The following is a 15449-nucleotide window of genomic DNA, read 5'->3' on the forward strand; positions in this document are numbered from 1 at the left end:
GACCATGTGTTGGGTGAATTTTTGAACAAACTTGAGGTTATGTTTATTTTTTTTTAATTTTTTTAATAAAGATTTTATTTATTTCTTCATGAAATACACGATAGAGAGAGAGGCAGAGACACAGGCAGAGGGAGAAGTAGGCTCCATGCAGGGAGCCCAATGTGGGACTCGATCCGGGTCTCCAGGATCACACCCTGGGCCGAAAGCAGGCACTAAACCGCTGAGCCACCCAGGGATTCCCGAGGTTATGTTTAAAAGGAAGAGGGTTAATTGCTGCTAGGCAAGTATCCCATATATTTAGCATATCATATTCATTTCACATAATAAAGCATATGCAGTTGACTTAGGTAGTCAAGATACATTAGTCTAAAGTAAAAGTTTTTGTACTTCATACATTTAATTTATATTAATACTGATTCCATTTTTCTTACAAGACTTTTAGGTTCAGTGTTGGATTCCACTTGTTTTGATATTAGATCCAAATACTTTCTTTAATTCGGTCTCTGAAGAGTACTTAAATTTTAGGTAATAATATTAATTAACATTGATGCATATTTAGATGCTAAGTTATTCTCTGTGTTTTAAACTCAGATCTTATGTGAACCCTTAGAGTATCTCCTGCTACAGAAAAGAATTTCAAGGTTTGAGAATTTACCCCATTCTGTTTTTTTTTTTTTTTTTTTTAAAGATTTTACTTATTTATTCATGAGAGACATAGAGCGAGAGGCAGAGATACAGGCAGAGGGAGAGAAGCAGGTTACCTGCAGGGAACCTGATGTGGGACTTAATCCCAGGACCCTGGGATCATGATGTAAGCCAATGGCAGTAGCTCAACCAGAGTCACCCAGGCGCCCCTCCCCGTTCCATTTTGTAATTACTAGAAATTTGCCATCATAAAATCAATTTGTGATCTGTGATCATAGAACATTTTAGCATTTTATACCTTCCTTTATCACTTATCCGGAGGCTCTATGGGTACCATATTTAAAAGAGATCCAATTGGGTGTTTTTTAACCAGTGGATTTCAAACTGTATTTAAAAGGAATGTATAATCACCTAAGTATCTTAAAGTGCAGAACCGGATTCAGTAGTTTGGTTAGGATCAGGTTCTACATTTTAACAACAGGCCATGTGATGCTGCTTCTGGTCCTCGGACAGAAATAGCAAGGCTCTAATAACCCATAGGAGGAGAAGGATGTGAATCCTGTTAGTGTAGGCTAAGTATACCTGCCTTTTCTTCTTTTACCTCTTAAACAGGTATAGGTTAATGAATCGGAGATGGGGCTTCTGCAGTTACAACCCGTATACACAAGAAAGGGGGCAAAACAAGGGCAGATTTAGAAGATTCATAAATGAGTTAAAAGCAGTAGCCTTTGATCTTGCCATTAAATTCCCATAATATTTTATTTTCTCTATTGAGTTGGTGGACTTGTGGGCAGTGTAAGTTGGATTTATTCTCTACTGTACATTTTTACTTATTTCTGTGTCAGAGGAAATGAAAAATTTAATTTCATTGTGTGGTTTTATAACTTTTTTAAAATTTTCTTGCAGGCATTGATCAATATGACAGAGATAGCATCATAAATGACTTTAAGAATGGGACGTGCAAACTTCTCGTAGCTACTTCTGTTGCTGCCCGAGGTCTAGATGTGAAACATCTGATTCTTGTAGTAAATTACAGCTGCCCCAACCATTATGAGGATTATGTGCACAGAGCAGGACGGACTGGAAGAGCAGGCAATAAAGTAAAAAGAATTTTTTAAAGTTGATTTCCATTACATTAAAATATATATATATATTTTTTAAGATTTTTAAGGAGTAAATAATAGGAGTTACAGGAACATTTTGAAAATGCTCAGTCATCAGAATATGGGGACTAACTGATGTTCATCATTTCTATGTATAGTAGTATTAAAATTATCATAACTAGCCATTCTGTTTTGGCAGATAGTGTTATGTCTTCTTTTAGGATTTTTTATTTTACACTACCTAAAAATTTCTGCCTACACACGTACATGTATATGGTTTGGGATCTTTCATTACTATTTTTAAAATGTGGGATCATAAAATATACTCCTCCCTGAAACTGTCACCCTTTTTTTCATTACTTCCCTGTCCCACTCTGTACACTATATATATTACTTGCTGTTTTAACTCACTTATGGTCTGGTGAGTATATATAGTCTAACTCATTCTTTTTGAAGATAGCAGAATATTCTGTTGTTGGAATCACTGATGATGATATATTTGATATTCCAACCCTGAACATTCAAACTGAAGCAATAATTAATAATAATAGGATATTCTTATGGTTTATTGAATGCTAGATGCTGTTTCCCTGTGATATACATATATTGTCTCACTTTATCCTCATAATTTCCATTTGAGGTAAATGATATTACCCCATTTAATAGATGAGAAAAGCTAAGGCACATGGAAATTAAATTAGTTGCCCAAGCTTGCATAGCTAATAAGTAGTGATGGCTTTTATTCTTTTAACCTGAGTTATTTTGTAGATTTAAGGAAGTGTATAAAGGGGCATGCAGTAAAAATTACAGCCTTTTTGGTCCACATACAGTCTTTGTCATATGGGTATGGGTGGGTGTATGGGGGTGTGTGTGGGTGGTGTGCAAACCTCAAAAAAGAAGTGATACCAGTCTTAGCTCATGGACAGTACAGAAGCAGGCCATGGGTCAAATGTGATAATTAGATATTCCTGAAATACTCTATTAAGCCATGTTTTAAAATTTGTAGCACTTCTCTGGTAGAGGCAGAGTATATTGTAGAGATGACTGTCTTGATTGTGGTGTGCTATTCCCCTACTCCCAACTCTAGCTTTTGTCTTGCCTGAACCAAAAAGCTCCTGGAGACATGTGAAACCTTTAACTTTGGAGAACCCCAGGGAGATGATGTAACTGACTTCATTTCTGTATATAAAAATTTTTGTAAAAAAAAAAAAAAAAAAATTTTTTTGTATGTGTGTATATATGTATATGTGTATATATATGTGTGTGTGAGTGTATGTATACATACATATATACACACACACAAATGTTTTTATATCTTTTATTGGTCTTAAAAACTGTGTGGAGGAAAAATTATGTGGAAAGATACATCCCAGAAAATAAGTAGAAGTTAGTTGGGGTAGAGTGGTGTTGTAGGTAGTGTAGAAAAGGAGTGCAAACAAAAGGGGAAAAATAATGTATTATATTAAAATTTATTTCTATGACAATGCAGTTTTGCATTTATGTAAAATCATATATTTCTACTTAGACATAAAGAAATTAGAAATTTTCTGGTTTCACATATATTTACATATTAAACTTGGACATTTCACTTTGAGGGGTTAAAGAATTTAGTAGGACTCTTCTGTTGTTTAAAATTATTTAATAACGAAGTCAGTCTTAAGAGGATTTATTAGGTGGGTCAGATTCTGTCTTGTGATCTAAGTTAGGGTCATGTTGTTAGTGTCTAATCTACTTTTCATCCTTCATTAGGGTTATGCATATACTTTTATCACAGAAGATCAAGCTCGCTATGCTGGTGACATCATTAAAGCACTTGAATTATCAGGAACTGCAGTGCCTCCGGATCTGGAGAAACTTTGGAGTGATTTCAAAGATCAACAGAAAGCTGTAAGTTTTTTTAACTCCCATTATTTTTATGCAGCTCATTATTGTGTTCTAAACTTCGAATATTTAATACTTGTAAACTTTGATAGAATTATTTTATCTCTTTAGAGAGGTGGGAAAAGGAATGAAAACAAAATTCTCTCTTTTTCTTCAACTCAGTGTTTGTATAATCTACATAGAGTTCTTTTTTTGTTGTTCACACACTAGATGAAGTGTTTTTTGTTATATTGGTGTGCACTACCTTGAAAAATATTTAATGACTCCTAAATTCCTGAACACTGAGGTTTTGTAGTATGAAATTAACTTTTTTGTTTTTCCTTGAAAGGAAGGGAAAATAATTAAAAAGAGTAGTGGGTTCTCTGGTAAGGGATTCAAGTTTGATGAAACAGAACAAGCTTTGGCTAACGAGAGGAAGAAGTTGCAAAAAGCGGCTCTTGGTCTGCAAGACTCAGATGATGAGGATGCTGCAGTTGATGTAAGTGTCGTTTATCTAAGCCTCATTCTTCCCAGTTGAAGCATTTGTTGCTTTCGTTCTGGAGGTCTTAACATTTGCTTGTTGAGAAAGCCAGTTCTTGCAAGCCTTTCTGGTGTGTGCCCTTCCCAACCTTTTCTTTCTCTCTCTCACTCTCTCCCTTTTCTGTCTCTCTGTATATTCACGTATGCTCTACCCTATTTATGTATTTTCATAAAAATGAAGCCATACTTGCCTTATAACCTTTACAACAGTCTTAAGTTGAAATCTACTCATTTTAGTAAATTCATTCTTGCTTTTTTTTTTAATACATTTTGTTTAAAGATGTATGTATTTGAGAGAGCAAGCAAATAGGAATGGCAGGAGAGGCAGGAGAGAATCTCCAGCATACCCCCTGTTGAGCACAGAAGTCCAGTGCAGGGCTTAATCTCACGACCCTGAGATCGTCCATGATCTGAACTGACTGAGCCACCTAGGTACTCCTAATTCTTACATTGTTCTTTGATGGTTATATAATATTTTGTTATATGAATGTCCCACAGTTTAATGAATCTGACCCCTAATTTTCAATATGTGGGTCATTTCTACATATTCATATTTAGAATATAAATATACTTTATTATCATAAACTGTACTTCAGTGCTTATCCTACATTTAATTTTGCACATTCATTCAGATTAAGTTTTGAGGTTAAGTGTGTAAATGGAATTGCTAGTCTAAAAGGTGTATCTGATTTGGTTCTCAAACATTGTTAGATTGTCCTCCAGCAAAGTGAATACCAGTCTGCATCCCCTCTAGTAGTATGAAGAGTACCTGGCTCCCCATGTCTTTTTTTTCCCCCGTGTCTTTAATAACATTAGTACTAATATATATTTTTTAAATTTTATTTATGTATTCATGAGAGACACAGAGAGAGAGGCAGGGACATATGCAGAGAGAGAAACAGGCTCCCCATATGGAGCCCAATACTCTGAGATCATGCCCTGAACCGAAGGCAGATGCTTAACCACTGAGCCATAATATTTTTATTTTTTAAAACTAGGGGCAGCCCCAGTGGCGCAGCGGTTTAGCGCCGCCTGCAGCCCAGGGCGTGATCCTGGAGACCTGGGATTGAGTCCCACGTCAGGCTCTCTGCATGGAGCCTGCTTCTCCCTCTGCCTGTGTCTCTGCCTCTCTCTCTCTCTGCATCTCTATGAATAAATAAATAAAATCTTTAAAAAAAAAAGAAAAAGAAAAAAACTTAATCATTATAGAATATCCTCACTTACAGTAATACTCAGTGGGGCTCCTGGGTGGCTCAGTAGGTAGAGCATATGACTCTTGATCTTGGAATTGTGATTGCAAGCCCCACCCACATTGGGTGTAATAGAGCTTACTTAAAAAATAAAGAGCAATAATTGTTAGCACTTTTTGAGTGTTACTAAGTGCCATGCATTGTGTCAAATGCTTTACAGGGATTATTTCATTTACTTCTGCACATTATCCATAGAAGGTAAATACTCAAGAGTATTCATGTTATAATTGAGGAGACTAAGACTTAGGAGTATTAGTCTTTTCAGGTGTACAAAGCAATTAATGGGATGAGCTGGGCCCTATACCTAATCCATTCTTATTTTAGAGCCCTTGTTCTTAGCTAATGGCATTATTTGTGACCCAGTGAAGAGGGACCCTGAGGACTCAGCAAATTCAGTGTTTCACAGAGTATTCTTTGGAACCCAAAGAAGCTTGAGCTTTAGCAAAGGATGTTTTCATTATAAAATAATTTTGGAAAATCTTCCTAGTGTATACCACTAGTAGTGATATAAGCATATCAAAGTATATGTAAAGTCCTCAATTCAAGAAACTTGTTTAACTTTGTTTAACTCGGAAGTCCTGGGGATCCCTGGGTGGTTCAGCGGTTTGGTGCCTGCCTTTGGCCCAGGGCGCGATCCTGTAGTCCCGGGATCGAGTCCCACGTCGGGCTCCCAGCATGGAGCCTGCTTCTCCCTCCTCTTGTGTCTCTGCGCCTCTCTCTCTCTCTCTCTCTCTGTCTATCATAAATAAATTAATTAATTAAAAAAAAAACTCAGAAGTCCTCCACATTTGATCATTGATCATAGTTGTTTTGTGTTGTTTTTTGTTTGTTTTTTTAAGACTTTATTTATTCATGAGAGACAGAGAGAGAGAGAGAGAGAGAGAGAGAGAGAGGCAGAGACACAAGCAGAGGGAGAAGCAGGCCCCATGCAGGGAGCCTGACGTGGGACTCAATTCCGGGTCTCCAGGATCACACCTGGGCCGAAGGTGGCACTAAGCCGCTGAGCCACCGAGGCTTCCCTGTTTTTTTGTTTCTGTTTTTGTTTTTTACATATTCTATTAAACCTTAGCTCAGGACACAATTTTAGAATCAGGAATTCAATCTGATCTAGTCATTTGAGAATTTGAGGCCCAGAAAAGGTATTTGGTCTACAACCACATTGGCTGTTAGGTACAAACAGCAGCAGACCCCAGATCTCTCACTAACCCTATGCCACTTCTTTCTAGTATACCATATTGTCTTAAAATTTTTTTTTTTTATTTTTTTTATTTTTTATTTTTATTTATTTATGATAGTCACAGAGAGAGAGAGAGGCAGAGACACAGGCAGAGGGAGAAGCAGGCTCCATGCACCGGGAGCCTGATGTGGGATTCGATCCTGGGTCTCCAGGATCGCGCCCTGGGCCAAAGGCAGGCGCCAAACCGCTGCGCCACCCAGGGATCCCCATATTGTCTTAAAATTTAATTAGGTCAATGTTTTAGTTATTGGTTATGGTGTAACAAATCAATCCAAAACCTAGTAGTTTAAGACAAAAAACATTTATTTTCTTACATTTCCTTTAGGGTAGAAAATCAGGAGCAGTTTAGCCTGGTAGTTCTGGCTTAGGGTCTCATTGAGGTTGCAGTAAAGCTATTGTCCCAGGCCGTGGTCATCTGAGGGCTTGACTGATAGAGGATCATCTTCTTTTGAGATGGCTCACTCACTGTGCTGTTGGCAGAATACCTCTGTTCTTTCCTCTGCCTGTGTGTCCTCACAATATGGCAACTGGCTTCTCCCAAGGTGAGTCAGCTAAGAGAAGGGGCAAAGAGGAAGCCTTTAAGGCCTTTTATGACTAATGTCTGGAGTCACACTGGAGTTACTACTTTATTCTGTCTCTTAGAAATATATCACTAAGTCCAGCCTACATTCAAGGAGAGGCTCCACGTTTTGAAGGGGAAGAGTATTAAAGAATTTATGAACTTGCTTTGAAACACCTCAGGTTTTTGAGGGGAGGAGGAGCAGAGGGAGGAAAGAGAGAATCTTAAGCATGATGCACACCCAGTACACAACCTGACTCAGAGCTCGATCTCAAAATCCTGAGGTGCATGATCCAAACAGAAATTAAGAGATGCTTTAACCGACTGAGCCCCCAAGCACCCCCAAAAATCCACCTCAGTTTTTTAATGTTACTTTGAACATTATTTCAAATCTCATTGTATGAAATATATCAATTCTTTCTCTGGTTATTTTTTTAATATATATTTATTTATTTTAGAGCATATGCATGAGTGGGGAGAAGGGCAGAGGGAGAGGGAGAGAAAGAATCTCAAATAGAATCAGCACTGGGCATGGAGCCCTATGTGGGGCTCAATCTCATGACCCTGAGATCATGACCTGAGCTGAAATCAAGAATCAGATGCTTGGACTAAGCCACCCAGGCACCCCATCTAATTAATTTTTAAAACCCTAAACAAGCTCTTCTCTGCATTTGAGATTTAGTAGATAAGTCCTTATTAGCCTAATTTAAGTGTATAAAGGGATTTGCATCTCTTTAGTTGGCATTGTCAATAGTCATTGTTGGGCAAAAGGCATCCTTAAAAGATGCTTATAGATAGATATGTCCAGCCTCAAGATGACCTGGTGGCACTTGGACTCAAGTGGCTCCTGGAAGAGCTGAGGTATTCACGCTTTGTTCTTGCTTTGATGGGTAAACCAAACCTTACTTGTTTTCCTTTTTTGGCTCAAAGGAATAGTGCAATAAAGCCTTCTTTTCTGGGGGATCCCTGGGTGGCTCAGTGGTTTGGTGCCTGCCTTTGGCCCAGGCGTGATTCTGGAGTCCCGGGATTGGGTCCCGCATTGGGCTCCCTACGTGGAGCCTGCTTCTCCCTCTGCCTATGTCTCTGTGTGTATCTCTTATGAATAAATAAATAAAATCTTAAAAAAAAAAAAAGGCTTCTTTCCTGATTCTGTTACCCAATTTTTTATTTGAGAGAGAGCATGAGTGAGGATGCACAGAGGGAGAGGGAGAAGACGACTCCCCATTGATCAGAGAACTGGATGTGGGGCTGGATCCCAGGATTGTGGGATCATGACCTTAGCTGAAGGCAGACACTTAACGTACTAAGCCACCCGGGTGCCCTGTTACCTATTTTTAAGGCAAATCCATTTACACTTTAGAAGTTGGAAAGGATTTTGGGAGCCCCACCTTAGGATCATATACCATTCACCCTCAGAGCTTGTTGACTATATTTTTAGTTGCCCATTGGCCTTGAGTTACTGCCCTTCTTCCAGCCTCTTTCACTGCAGTTTAATTTTGCCTCAAGGCTTGAGCCCTGAAGCATCTCAGCTGCATTATGTTGGGTACTCTGTCTTGACAGCACATGGTTCTCAATTGCTGAACTGGCATGTATATTCTGGACCACTTAGGACTGTGTTCAGTAGGTTCATGTGGCATTGCATCTCTGTTTTTTCTTTCTCTTTCTTTATCCTGCCATAGATACCTGACTTTTAAAGTGTGCCATCCTCAATAATTACCTGGTCTATTTTCCTATTGATATGTGTGTTTGAATTAACATAAATACAACTGTCTAAATCCAGTCATTTGGTAGAAATATTCTTTATTAGTTTCTGTGGATATATCTAAATTGGTATTTTTAATCCAATTTTTATTAATCCTTTTTTTTTTCTTGTTTAGATTGATGAACAAATTGAAAGCATGTTTAATTCAAAGAAGAGAGTTAAAGATATGGCTGCTCCTGGAACATCTAGTGTCCCTGCTCCAACTGCAGGAAATGCTGAGAAATTAGAAATTGCTAAGAGATTGGCTCTTAGAATCAATGCTCAGAAGAATTTGGGCATTGAGTCTCAGGTATTAAGTAATTTGTTCCGAGTTTTAGTCAGTATTTTTGTCAGCACAAGTGAACAAGTTGTTCTAGATGTTGAGTTAGCAGGAATTTAACATTAATCTAAATACAGAATTATTTAATTATTTCATGTGGATGATTCTTCTAGTATGGTTAACGGAGATCTTTTTTGTTGTTGTTGTTGTTTTTGTTTAACTGAAATCTTAATGCTTATTTTAGAATGCCTAACTGAAGCATGTTAGCTGTAGATACTTTTATAAAATAATATTCTGATTGAACTTACCAAAATCTTAAGGAAATAACTCCCTTTTCCTCTTTTTTTTAAGACTTTATTACTTAATTAATTCATTTATTAAAGCATGAACAGTGGGGAAGGACAGAAGGAGAGGGAGAAACAGACTCCCAGCTGAGCAGGGAGCCTGATTCAGGGTCAATACCAGGACCCTTGGATCATGACCTGAGTTAGAGGCAGAAGTTTAACTGACTTACCAACCCAGGCACCCCTGCCTTTTTCTTTCTTGATTTTTTAAAAAATATTTTATTTATTCATGAGAGAGAGAGAGAGGCAGAGACACGGGCAGAGGGAGAAACAGGCTCTATGCAGGGAGCCCCATGTGGAACTCGATCCTGGGTCTCCAGGATCAGACCCTGGGCTGAAGGCGGCGCTAAACCACTGAGCCACCAGAGCTGCTCCCCCACCCCCCTTTTTAAAGATTTTATTTATTCATGAGAGACACAGACATAGGCAGAGGGAGGAGCAAGCTCCCTGATGGGACTTGATCCCAGGACCCTGAGATCACTTCTTGAGCCAAAGGCAGACGCTCAGCCACTGAGCCACCAGGCATCCCGCCATCTTTCTCTTGAGAGCTTTTTTATTAAGTTAATTTTTAACAAATTATTATCAGTTAATTTTTAACTAAGAGTAAACTTTCTAGCATTCCCAAATAATAGTTTGTTAATTTTAACAGTGTTTTGGAGATTTTGAGTGTTTGTGGATTTATAGGGCCCTCTCTCCAGTAGGCTGGATAGCTTCGGGAATAGCTGGAAGATCCAAGCTAGATACTAGTACACTTGACTTAGTGAGGCAGCCACAATCAAGGCTTAGAGTCTCGGGTTTCTGTGTTGTTTAGCCAGTGAGAATCATGTGTCTGCTATACTCAGGCCTGTACTTTCTCTGGAAACAGGGATTAATGCGCCTAATATAATATTCCCTGGGATTATTACTGCTAGTAACTCCTTATTTGTGACATCAAATAGCCCTACCTTCTCATTGTTAAAAAAGCTTGAGGTTTGAGTCATGTATTACCTACAAAATTCTGTCCACATTAGGCATAAAGTCAAATTAAGTCCAAATTAGAAAGGTTTGAGTGTAAAATAAAATTAGAAAGTCAGTCATTTACCATAATTTAATGAATATTGGCTTGGGCTATGGGGGAAGGAAGAGCTCAATGGTGGTAGTGGACAAAGATTCTAATTTAGAGGAAACTCTTAGGAGCCACAAAGTTATATAAATGATTTTAGATATATTTTTTAAAGATTTTATTTATTCATGAGAGACACAGAGAGACAGAGGCAGAGACACAGGCAGAGGGAGAAGCAGGCTGCACACAGGGAACTCGATGTGGGGCTCCATCCCAGGTTTCCAGGATCACGCCCTGGGCTGAAGGTGGCACTAAACCGCTGAGTCACCCGGGCTGCCCGATTTTAGATATATTTTACTATATTTGCTATCAACAGTTACCTAATTTTCTATGATCCAGTAGAATTTTTAATGATAGAGTTGAGTGTTCTTTAAGTGTTCTTTATTTTCCCATCAAAGTAAGGAAGATAGATTTATTATTAAACTATTAATATGTACTGCTAAATTGCACATGAGTAGGACTCTGTATTAGAAAGGTGGTTCTAGTTAGTGGCTTTCCAGAGAATAATTTGTGGTAGGATCGTTGATCTTGTCTCTGTCCTCATTTGAGATTTGACTGTAGGTCTTCTTTAACTGCAGGATGTGATGCAACAGGCTACCAATGCAATTCTCAGAGGTGGCACCATCCTGGCTCCCACTGTGTCTGCCAAAACCATTGCAGAGCAACTTGCTGAAAAGATCAATGCCAAGCTCAATTATGTGCCTTTGGAGAAACAAGAAGAGGAGAGACAGGATGGTGGACAAAATGAGTCTTTTAAGAGATATGAGGAAGAATTAGAGATCAATGACTTCCCACAGGCAAGTAACAGTTTTAAACCTTTTTAAAATCATGGAGTAAAAACTCTTGCTTCTTTAGGAACAAAAATTTCTTCTTAAAAACCCATGAACATATATTTTTTTAAGATTTTATTTATTCATGAGACACACAGAAAGAGGCAGAGGGAGAAGCAGGCTCCATGCAGGGAGCCTCATGTGGGACTCGACTCAATCGTGATGTGGGACTAAATCACAGTACTCCAGGATCATGCCCTGAGCCAAAGACATACACACTTAACCCCTGAGCCACCCAGGGGTCCCTCCATGAACATTTTAATAGCTACTCTTTATCTAGATGAGGAAGACAACAATAGAAGTTGTATTTTTATGAATATATTCTAGGTGCATTAGGATCTAAATGATTTTATGTGAAGGTGTCAATTATATTCTTAATATTGACCGGAATATTATTTAGCCAACCTATTCTTTGTCAGTACACCAGGGATTTGTTCTATTGTAAAGTGATTTTTCCCCCGACCCTTTCTTTCATAGACTGCTAGATGGAAAGTTACTTCTAAGGAAGCTCTGCAAAGAATCAGTGAATATTCTGAAGCTGCAATTACAATCAGAGGAACGTATTTCCCACCTGGCAAAGAACCAAAGGAAGGAGAGCGGAAAATTTACTTGGCAATTGAAAGTATGTATTATTGGTTCTGTTGCCGCCTTGAATTAGGTCAGAGTTGATACAGATGTAATAGAAATGGAGAGAATGTAAAGTCATTTCTAGAGAGGATAAAAATAACATGTATAAGAAAATAGTTCCATATATCATTTAAGGTCTTTATTTAGAAATTCAGGATATATAGAAAGGTGAATGATCTTTATATAGAACTCTTTCAGTCTTGACAGTTCAGTCACATTAGAAAATCACTCTAAAAGAAAACATGTATTTTAAGGACTAATATGTTTATTATTCTAAAAGGTTTTTTTTTTTTTAATTTTTTTTTATTTATTTATGATAGTCACACACACACAGAGAGAGAGAGAGAGAGAGAGGCAGAGACATAGGCAGAGGGAGAAGCAGGCTCCATGCACTGGGAGCCTGACGTGGGATTCGATCCCGGGTCTCCAGGATCGCGCCCTGGGCCAAAGGCAGGCGCCAAACCGCTGTGCCACCCAGGGATCCCTGTTTATTATTCTAATAAGAATATTCTGGCCAGAGTTTAGGTTAGAACGTAAATCAGTAAAAAAAAAAAAAAAAAAAAAAAAAAGGAAATCAGTATATTAGTTCACTTAATGAATATTTATCCAAGCAAGTATTCCCTGTGAAATTATGCCCATAAAAGTTCTTGCATATCTTTAAAAAAATGAGAGGACAAATAATACCATAAGACAAAGTGTATGAGATATGTATTATCTAAGACTGATCAGATTTGCACTTTTTTTCCCCCCAGATTTATCTTAGAGACTGTGTGTGAGAAAGTGTATACAAGTAGGGAAAGTGGCAGAGGGAGCAGAAAAGGGAGAGAGACTCAAGCAGACTCCTTGCTGAGTGTGGAGCCTGACATGGGGCTTGATTTTATGACCCTGACTGAGATTATGACCTGAACCTAAACCAAGAGTCAGACACATAACTGAGCCACCCAGGCACCCCAATCAGATGTGCTTTATAACTTTATTTCACACATTCATGAATGAGTTTAACAGTTTCCTTTTTGATTTTCCCCCTAATGTAATATTCTCCTGCATAGTAGGACAATTTGAGATCAATGACTTTCCTTCATTTATATTTAATCTGAATATCTTTGTAATAGACTTAAAAGTGTAGACCAGCCACATCCTCTTCATCTATTTAATGAACTAAATATTTTTTGGATACTGTTTTTGGAGCTGTGGAGAGGTTGATTCTGTGTGTTCTGTACATTCAAAGTCTGCATACATGGTGCTTTAAATGGCTTTGATGGCTGCTGAGAAGCCGCTCTCATATCATGTATTACCTCAGGCACTGGCCTAGTTACTTTAAGGTGCATACATCACTTCTGACAAAGAAGCCTTACCTCATCCCTCTTCACCACTCTGTAGTTCTTTACCTATTTGTTTTTCTTCACAGTACTCATCACATAGAAATTGTAGTATATTTTTATTTGTCTATGTCCCCCCTACTAGAGTTATAGGAATGTAGTGACTTTGTCATCTGTTCTCTTCCCAAAGCAAATGGTTAAACACTTGATAAATTTTCTGAGTAATACATCTAATTAAGCCCTATAATCACTTGTCTTCAGAATACAAAGTATTATTTGACAGGCATATCCTCTATTTGATCTATTTAGAGCTGTACTGTCCAGGAGAATGCTCTATGATGGCTATGGAGCACTCAAAATATGGCCAGTGTGACTAAAATTTGTAAATTTAATTTTTTATTAATTAAAATTTTTGTAAAGGAATTCATTTTTTATTTTTTTAAAGTAATTTCTACATCCATCGTGGGGCTCAAACTCCTGATGGCAAGATCAAGAGTTGCATGCTCCACTGACTCAGCCAGCCAGGACCCCCAATTTTTATTAATTTAAGTAGCCACATGCTTGGCTAGTGGCTACTGTAATGAATAGTTTTCCTCTAAAGTTTGTGGTTGGAAAGATCATTGGAAGGTATTTAGATCCATTGAAAGTGTATTGTAAATAAGATTTGTCTCTTGGTGACACAGTTTGTTCTTGTTATATTTTGGCATTTATTTAATTTTGTGAAGACTTTATAATTTTAGGGAAGTTCTTTACTGAATATAATCTACAGATGATTTACTTACGTGTTAGGATTTGATTCTTTCCAGGCCAAAACAAGGAATCCCACAGACATGACTAAAAATTGATTAGTGCTGTGCCTGTTTAGTCACTTTCCTTTGAATTGGTGACCTCAGTTGTTTTTGTGTGGCATCTTAGCATAAAGACACAAGAAGAGACACACATGTGCAATGTATCCCATCTACCCCTAGGTAGAAATTGTTTGCTGCCCCAAAGTGCGAGATGGGGTCAGAGTATGTTAAAGCACTGAAAAGTGCTGTTGCCAAGATTCTGCTGGTTGGGATGGTTTTTGTTTTTCCTTTAATCTTTTTTTCTTTTCCTTTTCTTTTCTTTTCCTTTCTTTTCTTTTTTCTTTTCTTTCTTCTTTCCTTCTTTATTTTTTCTTTAGTTTTTGCCTGATTGCTATAAACTTTTGATTAGCTTTTATAGTTCTCATACAGTTGATTTCAGGTTTTTGCAAGTTTATTCACTTTTTGTCAAAGATCAGGCTTTTGGAGTTCTAGGCTGCCATTTTCACTGATGCCCTCTCACTATTGAACTTCTTAGGTTAATGATGAATTGTAGTAATGGGGAAATTCAGATGTACCCTTTGTATGTTCCATTTTATTCCCATTCTGCCATTATTTTATGGATATTTAAAAATTCATGCATATTTAAGATTTATGTATATTTTTAAATGGTATACAAAAGATGTAGAGCTGGAACTGAGCAAATTGTCTATTTTTGTTTGTGATTGTGACTTTAAGTCAGTTTTTTTTTTTTTTTAAGTCAGGTTTTTAAATGCATCTTTTTATGTGTCCTGAAAGACTTTTATTCTGCCAATGACTGTGTGTTTCTAAATCATATGATACTCTTCTTTATTATGTAGTACAATGGGATTGCTGGCACCTAGTTCTTTAAGGAGAAAAAATTATGCTGACATCTTTCTGTGCTTGGAACTGGACAGGTCTTTCCTATTCCAGTGTTCTTTAGGAGGACGTACAGGATGGAGACACAGTGTCATCCAATGGAATCTGATGATAAAACCCTTGGTATACATGCAATCATACTTTTATTTTCGGCTTGAATATCATGGGTGTCATTTAAGCAAAGCCAATACTTTTTTAAATGCCTGCCTTACAAAGAGCTGAATCAGAGAGAGATATGATTGTTTGCTTTGAAAAAGGATCCTTTATGTAGTTTTTGAATTTAAAGGTAATTATGTTTAGTATAGTATAAATATATCAGAGTTCATC

General features: G+C 37.6%; 1 protein-coding gene across 2 annotated transcripts in view; it reads left to right on the plus strand.

The window, feature by feature from the left end:
- Positions 1 to 15449, plus strand: part of DDX46 (DEAD-box helicase 46) — a 73106-nt gene that overhangs the window by 50628 nt on the left and 7029 nt on the right. The window contains exons 16-21 of one of the 2 annotated variants that reach the window (XM_038552199.1): positions 1552 to 1745; positions 3498 to 3635; positions 3958 to 4107; positions 9072 to 9245; positions 11240 to 11458; positions 11969 to 12113. In XM_038552199.1, coding sequence (XP_038408127.1) covers positions 1552 to 1745; positions 3498 to 3635; positions 3958 to 4107; positions 9072 to 9245; positions 11240 to 11458; positions 11969 to 12113 — 1020 coding nt within the window. Of the gene's footprint in view, positions 1 to 1551; positions 1746 to 3497; positions 3636 to 3957; positions 4108 to 9071; positions 9249 to 11239; positions 11459 to 11968; positions 12114 to 15449 lie in introns of both variants that reach the window. The other variant, XM_038552198.1, reaches the window with a different exon arrangement.

The sequence above is a fragment of the Canis lupus genome, chromosome 11 (genome assembly GCF_011100685.1).
Source record: "Canis lupus familiaris isolate Mischka breed German Shepherd chromosome 11, alternate assembly UU_Cfam_GSD_1.0, whole genome shotgun sequence".
NCBI classification, from domain to species: domain Eukaryota; kingdom Metazoa; phylum Chordata; class Mammalia; order Carnivora; family Canidae; genus Canis; species Canis lupus.